At 40.7% G+C, this 17,917-nt stretch overlaps 1 protein-coding gene across 24 annotated transcripts in view; it reads right to left on the bottom strand.

Moving 5' to 3' along the window:
• The window catches only part of LRRFIP2 (LRR binding FLII interacting protein 2), a 116,371-nt gene that overhangs the window by 86,548 nt on the left and 11,906 nt on the right, over positions 1-17,917 (bottom strand). For 23 of the 24 annotated variants that reach the window (XM_015102228.4, XM_042235841.2, XM_015102237.4 and 20 more), the window contains exon 2: positions 5,191-5,334. In XM_015102228.4, coding sequence (XP_014957714.1) covers positions 5,191-5,280 — 90 coding nt within the window. In that variant the 5' untranslated portion in view covers positions 5,281-5,334. Of the gene's footprint in view, positions 1-5,190; positions 5,335-8,389; positions 8,515-17,917 lie in introns of all 24 variants that reach the window. The other variant, XM_042235836.2, reaches the window with a different exon arrangement.

Raw genomic sequence — 17,917 nt, 5'->3', positions numbered from 1 at the left:
TTCAACATTTTCAAAAATCCACACAGGTTTTACAAGATAAAAAGAGTCCTGGAGATAGATGGTGATGACGGTTGCACACGTGACTGTACTTAAACCCACAGAACTGCACACTTAAAAATGGTTACAGTGGTCAATTTTATGAGTATTTTATAACAATTTTTTAAACACACTCAGTTCCACATGTTGGCACGCAAATTATTCAGTGTGCAGAACATAATCATGCCCCTTTTTCCTTTTCTTCTCCTTCCTTCTAGTTGTCTGATCTGGTGCCAACTGAGAAGCATGGAAACTTGAAAGAAAATAAGCAGGTGGAAAAAGAAGCTATTTTTGTTTATTTATGGCATGCCTTATCTACCTCAAAAAACAGTTTGAAGTGAGGAAAGACAAATTAAACTCTTATGATTAAACTTTCAAAAAAAGATTAAGCTATTTGCCATTTTCAGTTGTTAGGAGGGTTGTTAGTTTTTATTCCTAACCCAAGGCGTGCGGCGTGCAGCGTGCGGCGTGCATGTGTGTGTGTGTGTAAGGATGATCCTATCAGAGAAAATAAAGATTGGGGACTATCTATGAATGCCAACTGTCCAATGTATGAATGGACAATGCAAGGTTGTTAGTTTTTATTCCTAACCCAAGGCGTGTGTGTGTGTGTGTGTGTGTGTGTGTGTGTGTGTAAGGATGATCCTATCAGAGAAAATAAAGATTGGGGACTATCTATGAATGCCAACTGTCCAATGTACGAATGGACAATGGAACTGGCTATGAAAACTTGAAAGAGAAAAAAGAATCATAAAGGATATATGAAAGAATTATTAACACTGCTAAACCTATTTCCTCTAAAGTTTCACAACAACTGCATCACACGTTAGGCATTCATTCTTGCAAATAAAGTCTTGAATCTTAAAAGTAAAAACTAGTCCTTTTAAATTTCAAGGTTTAAGCTGACCAGATCATTAGAGTTGGAATATTCATGTTCAGAGTTCGGAAGACAGAAATGAAAACTAGGAATAGTGGCCTCTTAAACTTGTTATAAAAATAATTATTGTAACTTTAAATATAATAACTGGATTAAACTTAGTTATTTCATAGCAAAGTAATAAGGTACAAGGAGGAAACAATCTGTAAGTAGCAAAAAACTGATCATCCAGAACGTGTTCTTCTGTGTACTTTGCTTCATGGTTCCCATGACTGGCCCATACATGAAGGAGTATGTCTGTGTATCTGTATGCGTGTGAGCACATGCCTGTGTATGTGTGTGTGTGTGTATTTAAATACAAACTTATAAGCTCACCCTCATAGATTCAGATTTAGCAAGTATGGGGTAAGGCCTTGTAATCTGTATACTGAAAAAGCAACCTGAGAGATTCTGATGATCAACCATGTTTTAGAGTTCAGTTCAGTTCAGCTCAGTCGCTCAGTCGTGTCCGACTCTTTGCGACCCCATGAATCGCAGCACGCCAGGCCTCCCTGTCCATCACCAACTCCCAGAGTTCACTCAGACTCATGTCCATTAAGTCAGTGATGCCATCCAGCCATCTAATCCTCTGTTGTCCCCTTCTCCTCCTGCCCCCAATCCCTCTCAGCATCAAAGTCTTTTCCAGTGAGTCAACTCTTTGCATGAGGTGGCCAAAGTACTGGAGTTTCAGCTTTAGCATCATTCCTTCCAAAGAAATCCCAGGGTTGATCTCCTTCAGAATGGACTGGTTGGAGAATATTTTACTTCTCACTTCCTATTTCAACTTATTAAGAAGCAACAAAATAGCCTACTGCAAGTCTAACACCATGGTAAAGTTCATATGCACTATTTACACGTGACAACAGTTCTGCAACACAGGAAAGGAAAGTGAAGTCGCCCAGCCATGTCCGACTCTTTGCAACCCCATGGACTGTAGCCCACCAGGCTCCTCCGTCCATGGGGTTCTCCAGGCAAGAATACTGGAGTGGGTTGCCATTTCTTTCTCCAGGGGATCTTCCCAACCCAGGGATCAAACCCAGGTCTCCCGCATTGCAGGCAGATGCTTTAACCTCTGAGCCACCTGGGAAGCCCCTATTATTCCCATTTTACAGTTGAGGAAACTGAAGTCCACAGTAGTTACTTAACAAGATTACTTAACCAGCAATGAGTACAGCCAGAATTCAAAGCCATGCTTGTAACTCTCCAAAGCCCAGCTCTTCTGGAAGTAGTATGATTTGGAAGAATGAACAACAGCTTTAAAAGCCGAGTTTGAGTCCCAGTTTTGATACATTTCAGACATTAATCGTTCAGTTTCATCTGTTTCCTCATTTGTAACTAAGGCTAATAACAACATCTACCCTGGGCTTTGGCCACCTCATGCGAAGAGTTGACTCACTGGAAAAGACTCAGATTCTGGGAGTGACTGGGGGCAGGAGGAGAAGGGGGTGACAGAGGATGAGATGGCTGGATGGCATCACCAACTCAATGGACCTGAGTTTGAGTGAACTCCGGGAGCTGGTGATGGACAGGGAGGCCTGGCGTACTGCGATTCATGGGGTCACAAAGAGTCAGACACGACTGAGCGACTGGACTGAACTGAGTGATCCTGGGCTTAGCTGGTGGCTCAGTGGTAAAGAATCTACCTGCCAAGGAGGAGACAAGAGTTCAATCCCTGATTAGGGAAGACGCCACATACTGCAGAGCAACTAAGCCCACGTGCCACAACTTCTAAGCCTGTGCTCTAGAGCCTGCAAGCCGCAACTACTGAGCCCATGTGCTGCAACTACTTACGTCTGCATGGCCTAGAGCCTGCGCTCTGCGACAAGAACCACCACCACGAGAAGCCCATGCGCCGCAACTAGAGAGCAGCCCCCACTCGCTGCAACTAGAGAAAAAGCCCTCGCAGCAACAAAGACCCAGCACAGTCAAACTAAATTAAAAAACTATTTTTTAATGAAGATTGTCTGTCCACTTGAAATGGCAGCCTTTAAAAAAAATTCTATCCTAACTTATAGGGTTATTTTGAGAATCAAGATGTGATCTGATTTAAAATCATGAAAAGGTACAGAAAAACAAACTATTAATGGAGAAGATGGAGAACACTAAAAACAGCATGGCACAGACTTCATTTGAATTTGTTATCTGAATCCAAGTTCTGCTATTTCCTTGCTGTGTGACCTTAGGGAAGTTACTTGTCTTTTCTGTGCAATCATTTCTTCATCTGTAAAATGAAGATTGTAATAGAACCAATTTCAGAATTCTGTGGAGATTAAATGAATTCAGTTCAATTCAGTTGGTCAGTTGTGTCCGACTCTTTGCGACCCCATGGACTGCAGCACGCCAGGCATCCCTGTCCATTGCCAGCTCCTGGAGCTTACTCAAACTCATGTCCATTGAGTTGGAGATGCCATCCAACCATCTCATCCTGTAGTCCCCTTCTCCTCCCACCTTCAATCTTGCCCAGCATCAGGGGCTTTTCAAATGAGTCAGTTCTTCGCATCAGGTGGCCAAAATATTAGAGTTTCAGCTTCAGCATCAGTCCTTCCAATGAATATTCAGGACTGATCTCCTTTAGGATGGACTGGTTGGATCTCCTTGTAGTCCAAGGGACTCTTAAGAGTCTTCTCCAACACCATAGTTCAAAATCATCAGTTCTTCAGTGCTCAGCTTTCTTTATAGTCCAACTATCACATCCATACATGACCACTGGAAAAACCATAGCCTTGACTAGACGGACCTTTGTTGGCAAAGTAATGTCTCTGCTTTTGAATATAGCGTCTAGGTTGGTCATCACTTTCCTTCCAAAGAGTAACCGTCTTTTAATTTCATGGCTGTAGTCACCATCTGCTGTGATTTTAGGGCCCCCCAAAATAAAGTTCATTTAAAATGCTTAGAAAAGTATTTGTCACATAGTCAGCACTCAAGGGTTAGATGCTTGAATGATACCCAATTTTGTAAATGAAGCATCATATCCAAAAAAAGAGTTAAAATACATAGTGACAGTTCAAAAAGAGCCTAAAACATACTGGGATTTTCTCCCTTTATAGAAATCTGGGTATGTAAATCCCTCCAATTTGGGGATCAAATATTCTGAGTAGTTTCAATTTTCAACTAAACTATGTGGCTTCCAAAATATTTCATTCAAGTAAATTCTTAAGATCACTGTAAAGTGTTAGCCAATGCTTCATTTTAAAATACCTTTTTCCTTTTTATCTAAAACTATCTCACCAATTAAAAAAAACAATTTTGTTAAGGTATTATCACAGTTCTATCATCAGATTTTAGAGAACTTCCCTCTGCCTCAAATATCCTCCCTACAAAATTTGACTTTTAATTCAAAAGCTGAGTAGCTTACAAAAGGAAAAACCTAACAATGAGCTAAATCCAAAAAAAGTCCGTGTGATACGTCAAAAGGAAACAGCACTAGTTTTACATGAGTTATTTACTAAGAATAACAAAGAGGAAGTGATGAGGGAACAATTCGCACCCAAAGAATACAATCTGAAAATGCTCTAAGTGCTTCTTCTGCCAAGGCAGTATATGATCAGGTCTGCAACTGCAGACAGAGTCTGAAATCAAGTTGGCTCCTCACTGAGAAATCACAGCTGGGAGTTATCTGACATGTCCAATATGCAACAGGAAATGCTGCCAGAGATCTAATAGGTGACACTCCTTTCCTTTTTGTCCTTTTTTCTGAGTTGTCAACAAACCAAAACAAAAATGCTCCAGAAGCTCTATTACTAGCTAAAAGTTAAACACAAAAATTCCATTGCAGTTATTTAAAAAACTGCTAAGATGCTGAATCTGAGCAGACACCAAATAAGGTCTGTTTCTGTCAACAATTATACAGTGCTTCCTGGAATATATTAACAGTAGAGTCCAAATGAGCATTTCTATAATAGAGCTGTCTATCATATCTTCAACATTCTAATTACCTTAAGCTTCAATAATGAAGATTAATTATAAATTTCAAAACATTAGGACAAGTCCCAGGAGGTCAACTAAACCACAAAAATAAAATGAAAAAATAATTTTAGATAACTTGAATAAATACCCAAGTAAAGAGACAGTAACTACATTTTATTCTAATACAGTATTTTGGAGGCTATAGTTGACATCTAATTCACAGTAAACACTCTAAACTAGCTCAATGAATGAATCTCTGTATTTCTCCCCCAGCATCTTTACAACATTCTCTTTCGTGCATCTCAGTGGTGAGGGGGGTTTTCCAGACATACCTCTCTGGCAATGCTGCTCAGAGCTTCATCTTCTGCAGAAAATCGGTCTTTCACAGGTGTCCTCTTCCTTCCAGAACCAGGAGTCCCCATCTTGTCTTCTAAATAGTCTTTAAACAATGAAATGTGACTTCACTGTTTTCAGCCCTGAAATTTAAAAAAAACAGAATAATTTAGGATGTTTCTCTTTATATAGTTTTAATACTCATTTATACTTTTAACAACGAGAAACTATATTTATGTATCAATTACTGAAATCAGTCACCACTTTGTCTTCCACTATCAGTTTTTTCCCAAATAAATTTTAAAATATTTAAATTTACACTAATTACTAAACCTCCTATGCTTTTCACCATATTATCCACAGCAATCAATGAGAACGTATTACATTAGCTTCAGAAAATGCAAACAGCAATAATTTTACTTAACAGTTTAAAGTTACTAGAGCTACTTCTAAAATCTATTTCCATTCTAGAGAGAAAAAATCATTTCACAGAAGTCTTTCAGCCTAAGACTTTGAGAGCACATATTCAAGAAAGTTTAATACAGAGCCTTAAAGCTACAAAGGCAAGTTGGCTTTTAGTGTAAATCAAGAAACAATTCCACTTAAACCACTGTTGTGTAGTGGCTAAGTTGTGACCAACTCTGCAACCCCACAGACTACAGCCTGCCAGGTTCCTCTGTCAATGGGATTTTATCGGCAGAAATACTGGGGCGGGTTGCCATTTCCCTTTCCAGGAGCTACTCCCGAACCAGGGATCGAACCTGTGCCTCCTGCATTGGCAGGCGGATTCTTTACCACTGAGCCACCAGGGAAGTTACCGCATTAAAAAAAAAAAATGTTTATTATTCTGTAATTAGCAATAAACAACAACATCTGTTGTTCAGTCTTTAAGCCGGGTCCAACTCTTTGCGATTCCATGGACTGCAGCGTGCCAGGCTTCCCTGTCCTTCAATTTCTCCTGGAGTTTGCTCAAACTCATGTCCATTGAGTCAGTGATAACTATCTAACCATCTCATCCTCTGCTGCCTCCTCCTCCTTTTGCCTTCAATCCTTCCCGGGATCAGGGTCTTTCCCAATGAGTTGGCTCCTCGCATCAGGTGGCTAAAGTACTGAAGCTTCAGCATCAGTCCTTCCAGTGAATATTTAAGGTTGATTTCCTTTAGGATTAGTCTTCCCCGGTGGCTCAGATGGTAAAGTGTCTGCCTGCAATGCGGGAGACCCGGGTTTGATCCCTGGATTGGGAAGATCCCCTGGAGAAGGAAATGGCAACCCACTCCAGTCCTCTTGCCTGGAAAATTCCATGGACTGAGGAGCCTGGTAGGCTACAGTCCATGGGGTCACAGAGAGTAGGACACGACTGAGCAACTTCACTTTCACTTCCTTTAGGATTGACTGGCTTGATCTCCCTGCTGTCCAAGGGACTCTCAAGAGTCTTCCCCAGCACCATAGTTCAAAAGCATCAATTCTTCAGTGCTCAGCCTTCTTTACAGTCCAACTCTCACATCTGTATATGACTACTGGAAAAATCGTAGTTTTGACTATATGGACCTTTTTCAGCAAGATGATGTCTCTGCTTTTCAATACATTGCCTAAGTTTGTCATAGCTTTCCTTCCAAGGAGCAAGCGTCTTTTAATTCTGTGGCTGAACCCACTGTCTGCAGTGATTCTGGAGCCCAAGAAAATAAAGTCTGTCACTATTTCCAGTTTTTCCCCTTCTATTTGCCATGAAGTGATGGGACCAGATGATCTTAGTTTTCTGAATGTTGAGTTTTAAGCCAGCTTTTTCACCTTTGCCCTTCATGGATCACAGTCTTGTGGCAAAGGGGCTTGTGTAACTCAGTGAAACTATGAGCCATGCTGTGGAGGGCCACCCAAGACGGATGGATCATAGTTGAGAGTTCTGACAAAACGTGGTCAACTGGAGGAGAGAATGGCAAACCACTCCAGTGTTCTTGGCTTGAGAACAAGCCCATGAACAGTATGACAACCAACGTCTAGGGCAACAAATCCTGAATGCCTGCTATTGCCAGGTAGGTACTATGGGAGGTATTAAAAATACAGTGATGAACAAAACAGTGATGAGATAGGCCAATGACTAAGAATATGTCTATGGGTCTATTATTATTGTTATTATAAAACAGATGTTATTTTTACAAAGGAGAGAAGAAAAAAGTCATCTGCTAGGATTAAATAACAAGGACGATAAAGACCATCTAATCTTTCTAGCACAGGGTATCTGAAATTAAAGACACTAGTGAGAGAATGCATCCCAAATTACATGAGTCCTTCTCTCCTATACACATTCCTGGGCATGTAGCTTTTTAAATGAAATATCCATTCGTTTTTTCCTAGCTTTAACAAAATAAACTGGCGAGGGACTTCCCTGGTGGTTCACAGTGGTTAAGAATCAGCCTTCTAGAATGCAGAGGTCACAAGTTTGAGCCCTGGTTGGAGGACTGGGATCCCACAAGCCATGGAACAACTAAGCTCATGAGCCACACTATTGAAGCCCCCAGGGTGTAACTAGAGAGCCTGTGCACAGCAACAGAAGATCCCGCGTGCTACAACCAAGGCCCGACACAAGTAAACAGAATAAATAACACATAAACCGGCAAAATTTCATTTGACGAGAAGCCACAAAGAAAATCTCAAGTAAGTCTGTCCTAATAGAATACGCTACTGAATATATTAAAAGTATAAGTGACTTTAATGTATTGGAATGAACTTACTTGATCCAAGCAAAATAAAACAGAACTCATCAATTCATTCTGCCCAAAAAAGTTCTCTGCTGAAAATTCAGGCCATTCCTAGCTTAGCTGACTCCGTTTTTTTAATTCCTACACAGCTGGCCTGTTATGTCTGTCAATCAGAATGAAGACTGATAATAGTTTTATTATTCTGCCACAGAAAATATACCTCTATACAAGAAAGTCCATGCAGTCCATGGGGTCGCAAAGAGTCTGACATGACTGAGCGATTGAACTGATGTAAGAAAGGGAGCATTTAAATGGAAACAGAAGGGAAAAAAAATAAGAATGTATATCTGAAGGCAGCACCTGATTAAATCCTAGCCACAAATCAAGACAATTTCTGGAAAGCACAGACGATTTTTTTTCCCCCAGAAATCTGCCATCATTCTTAGCCTCAGCACCATTTTAAAGATCATTCACTTGTTTAATAGTAATACTGTATAAATACCAGTCAGCCACTGAGAGAAAAGCAGCATGCAACAGAAGGTTCCTTTTCAGACTGGAGTGACAATTTAGCTGATGCTCTGTGGGATCATCCAATATTTGCCCTTCAGCCGACTGTCCAAGGACTCACTGAAAGACATTTCACAGAAGTGGGATACAAAACATAGGCATTTTCCAATTCCAGACATACAAAAATAGAGAAGAGAGAAAGATTTGGCTGGAACTGCAGCAAAGTTTAACAGTAGTTTTGTTAGAAGAGTGAGGTTTTTTCTTCTTGATTCTCTAAAATTTCAATAGCATTGGGGGGAAAGAGATGCATTTACAAATAAAAGCTTTTGTATCAGAGAATAAACTGGCCCCAAAGTGGATTGCACCCAAATCAGGCCCAATATGCTACCCAGCTGAGACACGCTATCTGACACCAACACCAGTGGCATGCTTTTGAATACAGGATTTCTTTCTCCTGTTTTCCTATAATCCATTTTCCTTCTTTCTCAACTAAGACTCTGCCTTAGACCTTAGAGCTGCCAGGATATTCCTTAGCACACAGATTTACATAATTATCTCTTCTAGGGGGCTTCCCTGGTGGCTCAGTGGTAAAGAATCTGCCTGCCAATGCAGGGGACATGGGTTCGAGCCCTGATCCAGGAAGATCCCCACGTGCCATGGAGTAACTAAGCCTGCGCGTAACTGCTGAAGCCCAAGCGCCCTACAGCCTGCGCTCTGCAACAAGGAAAGCCACTGCAACGAGAAGCCAGTGCACTGCAACAAAGACCCACACCGCCAAAAACACATTACATAAGCCAAAGTTTTAAAAGAATGACCTTTTCTTACAAATGCCTAAAAACCAAACCTGTTTCAACAAGCTCCAGGCTAAGCCACCCTGAGAGGAAGTCGCCAGCGAAAAGGACAGAGGCGCAGGATCACAGGGAGGAAGCGGAGACGACTTCCTGTCTCCCGTGTCCTCTGAGAGCCATCTACGAGGGCTCCCAGGCGTTCTCATGCACAGCTGGCCAGATCCCGCCACCTTTTTCATCTGCACGAGAGGCAGATCAGTCATTACCTATTTCAAAAAAACAACTGAGGGCTTTTGAAAAAATTACTTCGTTTGTATTCTGTAAGGAGACATCCTTACTGACATCAGAAAAATGTAAGGTTTTCAGTTCCAATGCAACCATCTTCTAATAACTCTGGAAGAGTCTACATCACCAACAGGGGGAAGCCTTAAAAGAAATAAGGATTCTGGCATAGACAATAGAAAACTACTTTTCAATGAAATGACAAAATTAAAGATAGACTCGAAGGTGACCTCAAATAAATTATTTCCAGTTTCTGATTCTAAAGGATTCTAAAGTAAATTTCTATTCCAAGGAGGTTTTCTCAAGAACAGTTTTCTTTGGGAGCCATGTTAATTTCTTCCAGCTTTTCCTTAGTGCTATCAACCAAACCCAGAGCTAAACGTTTACACCCCCTGACAAGAACAAAACTGCCTGCATTTTTGTGAACTCCTTTATCCAATGTCAAGTTGATCTTCTCCAGATGGTTTTGTCACTAAGTATTTGTCTACCTAAAGGAAAGAAAGGGTGCTGTGAAATATAAACCTTCCAAAACAGATATATCAATAAGGCTTTCTTTTCTCCAATAAGCTTCTCATGCAATACATTTCTGAAAAACAGGCGTTTTGCCACATTAAGTGCATTTCAATCATGATACAGTTCACTTTTATGAGAACAGAGTATCAGTGTGTCATATGCTAAATATAGCACACTTAGTTCTGGATCCTGATGGCTGCAGTTCCCTTATATCATAAGTATTATATTTCATCATAGAGAATTCAACATACTGGCGTTGTCTTTCGTGTCAGCATTGTCATTACAGGTAACCCAAGTCCATACAATAAAACATTTGGTAGTTACTTATAAGCAAATCCCAAGATCCAGAATGGCACCTGAACTGAAATTGGAGCGACTGGAGCTGCTGCCACTGGACAGGATTTAAAGCCAGAGGCCCCGAGCTGGCTGCGTGACCAGTTTCTGCTCTGCTCTTCCCACTGCCTACGCCTTCCTTTCTTCACCCAAAGAGCAGAAACAACAACTGTCCCCACTATCTGACACGGCTAATGTTGAGGCTCAAGTGAGTTAAGATAAATGCAAGCACTTAGCAGACAAAATGTTTCAAGTGTCTTGAACTAACTAGCTCTTTTACATATTTAGCTTATGAAGCTGACAAAAGGGCATTCTAGCCTTTCTTTAAAATTTTTTATTTTTAACTAAACAAAAGTATCCTCAAAATTGCTTCTACCAGTATGCTTCTTGTGATATCACTGGCCATGCTAAAAAACATTTTAAGGTACTCTGTGGTATTCAAAGTCTTTTTTGGAAAATCTGAATGAATACACAAGTTCAGAGGTATAACTGTATAATGTGTGTTGGTCACCTTATTAGAACACAAAACGACTTAGAAAGACAAAGGTCATTAAATGGTACACTTAAGATCTGTGCATATATCTCTATGCACCACCTCAAAAGAAAAGGACCTTCAAACAAATACTGACCTCTAGTCAATGATGCACATACTGAAACATTTAGAGTTGAAATGTACTGATGCTGCTGCTAAGTCGCTTCAGTCGTGTCCGACTCTGTGCACCCTCATAAGACGGCAGCCCACCAGGCTCCGTCGTCCCTGGGATTCTCCAGGCAGGAACACTGGAGTGGGTTGCCATTTCCTTCTCCAATGCATGAAAGTGAAAAGTGAAAGTGAAGTCACTAAGTCGTGTCCAACTCTCAGCGACCCCATGGACTGCAGCCCCCCAGGCTCCTCCGTCCATGGGATTTTCCCGGCAAGAGTCCTGGAGTGGGGTGCCATTGCCTTCTCCAGAAGTGTACTGATACCTTCTACTTATTTTGAAATGCATCCAAAAATAAGGAATAATGGATAAAGAGAAGAATGGATAAAGAACTATATGGGTGACAACATATAATAAAATATTAGTAGTAGAATCCAGGTGGTAGGTGTTCACAGACCTCTGTCAACTTTTTTTTCAGCCGTGCCATGCAGCTTGCGAGATCTTAGTTCCCTGACCAGAAATCAAACCTGGGCCCCTGCAGTGCAAGTGTGGAGTCCTAACTACTAGACCACCAGGGAGTTCCTCAACTTTTTTGTATGTTTGAGATTTTTTTTATAGTAAAGTGCTGGGAAAAAAGTAACTGTTTGACAAAGGTAGATGACTACATGAACAAAAGGCATAGTAACTGGGAATTGCAATTATAAAATCTTGCTTTGAAATAAAAAGGAAGGCAGAGGTAATCACAGTATAGAAGAATACCAATAGTTATGTATACATTAGAAAGATTATGGGAAAAGAAGAGAACATGAATTCCTGGACTAAAAGAGAAACAAAATGGAGGAGGGGGAAGGGCACAAAGAGCAGGGGGAGGAGAGGGGGAAAGGAAAACCAAGGAAGGAAGGGAGGGATTGCAAAGACATCAATTCTGAATATCTAGATGAGACCATTACCCAGAACCCACAAAAGCAACAAAAGGAACACCCAGAACTTGAGGCAGAGTGAAAAATGAAAAATATATAAGGCAAAACTGGAGGGCCTGGTAGGACAAAGAGAGAGAGATGCTAAATATAAACTAAACCTCAGGGAAAGTATCAGAACCTATAGCGGTTAATCTAAACTCATCTTCTATAAACACAAGGCCTATAAAAGGCCAAAGACTCGCATAGTCACATCTCCTACTTCCACACTCAGTCGTCCCAAGAGCTGCCAAGAACGTCTTTTGAAGTCTAATATTTTGGATATGCAGTATTCTTATATACCCAATACAACCAATAATCGTTCCATTTCCTCTTCTCATAAGAGTACATGCCGGGGCGAACTTCCTTCCTTGCTAACAATGTTATTCAATAAGCGAACTCTAACGGGCTGTCTGTTCAACATGATTTATAATACTACATCATCAACTGTGCAGAGCCGAAATCAGGAAGATGTACTCTTACCAACTGCATTCTCAGTCTGCCCTAAGGAGTAACCCATGTTCGCTCTTACCAACAGTTGCATTCTCAGTTTGCCCTAAGAAGTAAACCATGTTCAAGTAGTACCATTTGAATGGACTCCTTTCCCCACACCTGTAATTATCTCAGAAATGTATGGTTGCATGTTCAGAGACTGAATGGGAAGGAGAGAGAAAATTACATACAATTGAAGATAGGTCCCTCTTAAAAGTGTGAAATAGAGCAGAAAACAAGAAAACAGCAGAAGTACTAGGGTTAAAAATAGAAGCTCAGGTGACCAAAAAAACCCCAAACAAAAGTGATAAAATCCCAAAGGTGATAAAACCCCAAACAAAGGAAAAATGTAGAAGTGTGAAACAAGGATATGATTTTCTAATGTAATATGAAGGAGATTCTAAAATTAGGAAATTTTAATAAAAGAAATCATATACCTTTAATTTTTCCCTTTTCAATGAAGATCTACTGAAAATTTGCAAGGCACTATGTACATACTAATCACTGCCTTGTAAGTGGAAGAAAGAGTACAATAGGAAAATTAATATTGTAAAGAGGTCAGAGAAAAGGTAGCTATACCATTTCTATGTATTCTTTCCTTTTTTAAAATCAAATAATTATTTTATTTATTGGCCACACTGCAGGGCATGTGAGAACTTAGTTCCCTGACCCATGCCTCATGCAGCGGAAGTGAGAGTCTTAACCACTGGACATCAGGGAAGTCCTGTCTACATACACTTTCACTATTCAGAGAATGGTGTTCTCTGAAGCACAGAGGTTTTTATTTTGAGGAAGTCAATTCATCTATTTTTTCCTTTGGTTGTAAGACTTTGACGGTGCATAGCTATGAAAGCACTGTCCACCCCAAGGTGACAAAGATTTACTCCATTTTATTCTATGAGTTTTATAGCTTTAGCTTTTACATAATCCATTCTGAGTTAGTTTTTTATATGGTGTGACGCAGGGATCCAATTCATTCTTTTGCATGTGGATATCTACTTTTTCCAGTACCATTTGTTTAAAAGACAGTTCTTTCCCTCCTGAACTGTCTTGGTACCCTTGTTAAAAATCAACTAAATATAAGAGTAAAGGTTTATTTCTGGCCCCACAATTCCATTCCATTGATTAATATGTATATCCTTATGCCAGTATTACACTGTCTTGATTACTGTAGCTTTAGAGTACGTTTTAAAATTAGGAAGTATGAGCCCTCCAACTTTGTTCCTCTTTAAGATTGTATTGCCTGTTCTGGGTCCCTTATCTTGCCATATAAATTTTAAGATGGGCATGACTATTTCTGCACCAAAAATTGAATTCTGCACTGTCCAAGATCAATTTGTACAGCAGTGTCATCTTAACAATATTAACATTTCAAAACATGAACATGGAATGTCTTGCCATTCATACAGATCTTTAATTTCTTTCTCTAATATTTTGTGATTTTCAGTGAACAAGTCTTGAACTATTTAAACATCTTTTCCCATCACAAGGGTCATTTTAAAGATCAAGTGGATATGTTGAGTATGTTTTTATAAACTGTAAAATGTTTCAGAAATACAAGGTGTAACTGATAAAAAAAAAAAATCTGAAATCACAATAGCAAAAGAAGTGACAAAGCAAAACTCAGAAGTAAATCCCGTGGCGAAAGTTAATCTCGGTTGAGCCACAAGTGGGTGGGTAGGTGGGTGGGGAGCTGGGTTATTTTCAAACACAAATCTAAACCTAAATCTAATCTAACACCAGACCTACATACTTTGTGAGAAGGCATTTTTCTTTATTTCCAATTAACTAGATATGTTCAGTTCAGTTGCTCAGTCATGTCCGACTCTTTGTGACCCCATTGACTGCAGCACACCAAGCCTCCCTGTCCATCACCAACTGTCGGAGTTTATGCAAACTCATGTCCATCGAGTCGGTGATGCCATCCAGTCATCTTATCCTCTGTTGTCCCCTTCGCCTCCCACCTTTAATCTTGCCCAGCATCAGGCTCTTTTCAAATGAGTCAGTTTTTCGCATCAGGTGGCCAAAGTACTGGAGTTTCAGGTTCAGCATCAGTCCTTCCAATGAATATTCAGGACTGATCTCCTTCAGAATGGACTGGTTGGATCTCCTTGCAGTCCAAGGGACTCTCAATAGTCTTCTCCAACACCACAGTTCAAAAGCATCAATTCTTCAATGCTCAGCTTTCTTTATAGTCCAACTTTCACATCCATACATGACTACTGGAAAAACCATAGCTTTGACTAGATGGACCTTTGTCAGCAAAGTAATGTCTCTTTTTACTATGCTGTCTAGGTTAGTCATAGCTTTTCTTCCAAGGAGCAAGCATCTTTTAATTTCATGGCTGCAAACACCATCTGCAGTGATTCCCGACCAAAGAAAATAAAGTATCTCACCGTTTCCATTGTTCCCCCATCTATTTGCCATGAAGTGATGGGACCAGAGGCCATGATCTTCGTTTTCTGAATGTTGAGCTTTAAGCCAACTTTTTCACTCTCCTCTTTCACTTTCATCAAGAGGCTCTTTAGTTCTTCTTCACTTTCTGCCATAAGGGTAGTGTCATCTGTATATCTGAGGTTATTGATATTTCTGCCTGCAATCTTGATTCCAGTTTGTGCTTCATCCAGCCTGGCATTTCAGGGTGTTAAATAAGCAGGGTAACAATATACAGCATTGATGTACTCCTTTCCCGATTTGGAACCAGTCTGTTGTTTCATGTCTAGTTTTAACATTTGCTTCTTCGCCTGCATACAGATTTCTCAAGAGGCAGGTCAGGTGGTCTAATATTCCCATCTCTTAAAGAATTTTCCACAGTTTGTTGTGATCCACACAGTCAAAGGCTTTGGCAGGGGAGGGAGGTGGGAAGGGGATTCAGGATGGGGAACACACATACACCTGTGGCAGATTCATGTTGCTGTTTGCCAAAACCAATACAATACTGTAAAGTAATTAGCCTCCAATTAAAATAAATAAATTTATATTATTTTAAAAAAGGCTTTGGCATAGTCAATAGAGCAGAAGTAGATGTTTTTCTGGAACTCTCTTGCCTTTTTGATGATCCAACGGATGTTGGCAATTTGATCTCTGGTTCCTCTGGCTTTTCTAAATCTACCTTGAACATCTGGAATTTCACAGTTCGTGTATTGTTGAAGCCTAGCTTGGAGAATTTTGAGCATTCCTTTGCTAGTGTGTGAGATGAGTGCAACTGTGCGGTAGTTTGAACATTGTTTGGCATTGCCTTTCTTTGGGATTGGAATGAAAACTGACCTTTTCCAGTCCTGTGGCCACTGCTGAGTTTTCCAAATTTGTTGGCATATTGAGTGCAACGCTTTCAATAGCATCATCTCTTAGGATTTGAAATAGCTCAACTGGAATTCTATCACCTCCACTAGCCTTGTTCATAGTGATGCTTCCAAAGGCCCACTTGACTTTGCATTCCAGGATGTCTGGCTCTATGTGAGTACTCACACCATTGCGGTTATCTGGGTCATGAAGATCTTTTTTTGTATAGTTCTTCTGTGTATTCTTGCCATCTCTTCTTAATATCTTCTGCTTCTGTTAGGTCCATATCATTTCTGTCCTTTATTGTGCCCATCTTTGCATGAAACGTTCCTTTGGTATCTCTAATTTTCTTGAAGAAGATCTCTAGTCTTTTCCATTTTATTTTCCTCTATTTCTTTGCACTGATCACTGAGGAAGGCTTTCTTATCTCTCCATGCTGTTCTTTGGAATTCTGCATTCAAATGGGTATATCTTTCCTCTTCTCCTTTGCCCTTCACTTCTCTTCTTTTCTCAGCTATTTGCAAGGCCTCCTCAGACAACCACTTTGCCCTTTTGTGTTGCTTTTTCTTGGGGACGGTCTTGATCTCTGCCTCTTGTACAATGTCACGGACCTCTGTCCACAGTTCTTCAGGCACTGTATCAGATCTTATCCTAGGTATGAAGCAACATTAAAAAGAACTACCTGTTCTCCTACTAAACTTACAAGGGTGTGTTTTCTTTCTGAAATATGTGTAATTATAACTGAAATACTTTCATGAAAAAAAGTAAAAATCAAAATATGATAGAAGAATAAGGTATCTGCCAATTAGAACAAAGAAGTAACCATTAACGTTACCAAGTCTTGGGTAAGACATCAGTGTTCAACTCTACATGTTTAGACCAGTGCAAAATTCTTTGAAACTCTGGGTTTCTCTTTAGATCCCTATGATTCTTCCACCATGCATTCACCCACTGGGGGAAAAATAGTGGTGACACAAAGTACTTTTATAGCAGAAACGAAGATGCCAACATTTCCCTTCTCTTGGGCCATGCTGGTCAGGTTTGTGTAGCTTAAACTTGTCTTGCTGCTGCTGCTAAGTCGCTTCAGTCGTGACCAACTCTGTGTGACCCCATAGACGGCAGCCCACCAGGCTCCGCCGTCCCTGGGATTCTCCAGGCAAGAACACCGGAGTGGGTTGCCATTTCCTTCTCCAATGCATGAAAAAATAATTCTCTGAAATGGTAGGCAAGGTACTGATTAGGCTCATAAAAGGAAGAAGTCAACAGATAAAATATGATGTAAGTACAGAGTTCGTGAGGGAAGGATTAGAGAAGAGAGCACAGCTGTGAGAGTCGGTGATCCATGTGCCACTCCAATCCAAAGACACAGGCAACAAGGGCCACTCCAGACACATTACTTCTGCTCATAAGAGATGCAATACCAACACTTGGTGGGCTCCTTTTTATAAAAATGAACAGACCCTCCCATGCCTGCTCATCCACTACCCCCAACCCCCCAACACACACGCTGACATTTGCACACACAAAGAAAAAGAAATCATTAATAAAATAACTTCTCTGGGACCTCCCTGGTGGTCCAGTGGCTAAGATTCCACTCTCCGACGCAGGGGGCCGGGGTCTGATCCCTGGTCAGGGAACTAGTCCCGCGTGCCGCAACTAAGACCCCACATGCCGCAACGAAGATCCACTGCAGCCAGACTAATTCTAGAAAGTAACGACTTTCCTGAAGCTCAGGCCGTGAGTCACCAGATCCAAAAGGCCTACAGGATGCACAAGTCCTGAATCTACACCAAGGTATTTCACAGGGAATTCTTACAGTTAATTACAAGCATGGGAACAAAAATGATTTTACAAGTTTTCCAGGGATGAAAAGATCAGGTCACAGATAAAGGATTAACAATTAGAATGGTTTCAGTCTTCCGGGAACAAAAATAATTCTGGCAACAAGAAGACAACAGAGTGATGCCTTCACATTCCTGAAAGAAAATTACAGACCCCCGTGTGGCTTAAGCTCAGCCACACTGCTCTGTTCTCATGCACGGATGCTCGGCTGTGTGTGTGTGTGTGTGTGTGTGTGTGTTAGTTACTCAGTCATGCCCGACTTTTTGTGACCCATGGACTGTAGCCTGCCAGGCTCCTCTGTCCATGGGATTTTTCCAGGCAAGAATACTGGAGTAGGTTGCCATTTTCTCCCCCAGGGTCTATTCTCAAACTTGATTACAAAAGACTTCAGGCT

The sequence above is a fragment of the Ovis aries genome, chromosome 19 (assembly GCF_016772045.2).
Source record: "Ovis aries strain OAR_USU_Benz2616 breed Rambouillet chromosome 19, ARS-UI_Ramb_v3.0, whole genome shotgun sequence".
Lineage (NCBI taxonomy): Eukaryota > Metazoa > Chordata > Mammalia > Artiodactyla > Bovidae > Ovis > Ovis aries.
Note: the sequence above shows the minus strand (reverse complement) of the source record. Positions and strands in the feature narration are given on the sequence as shown.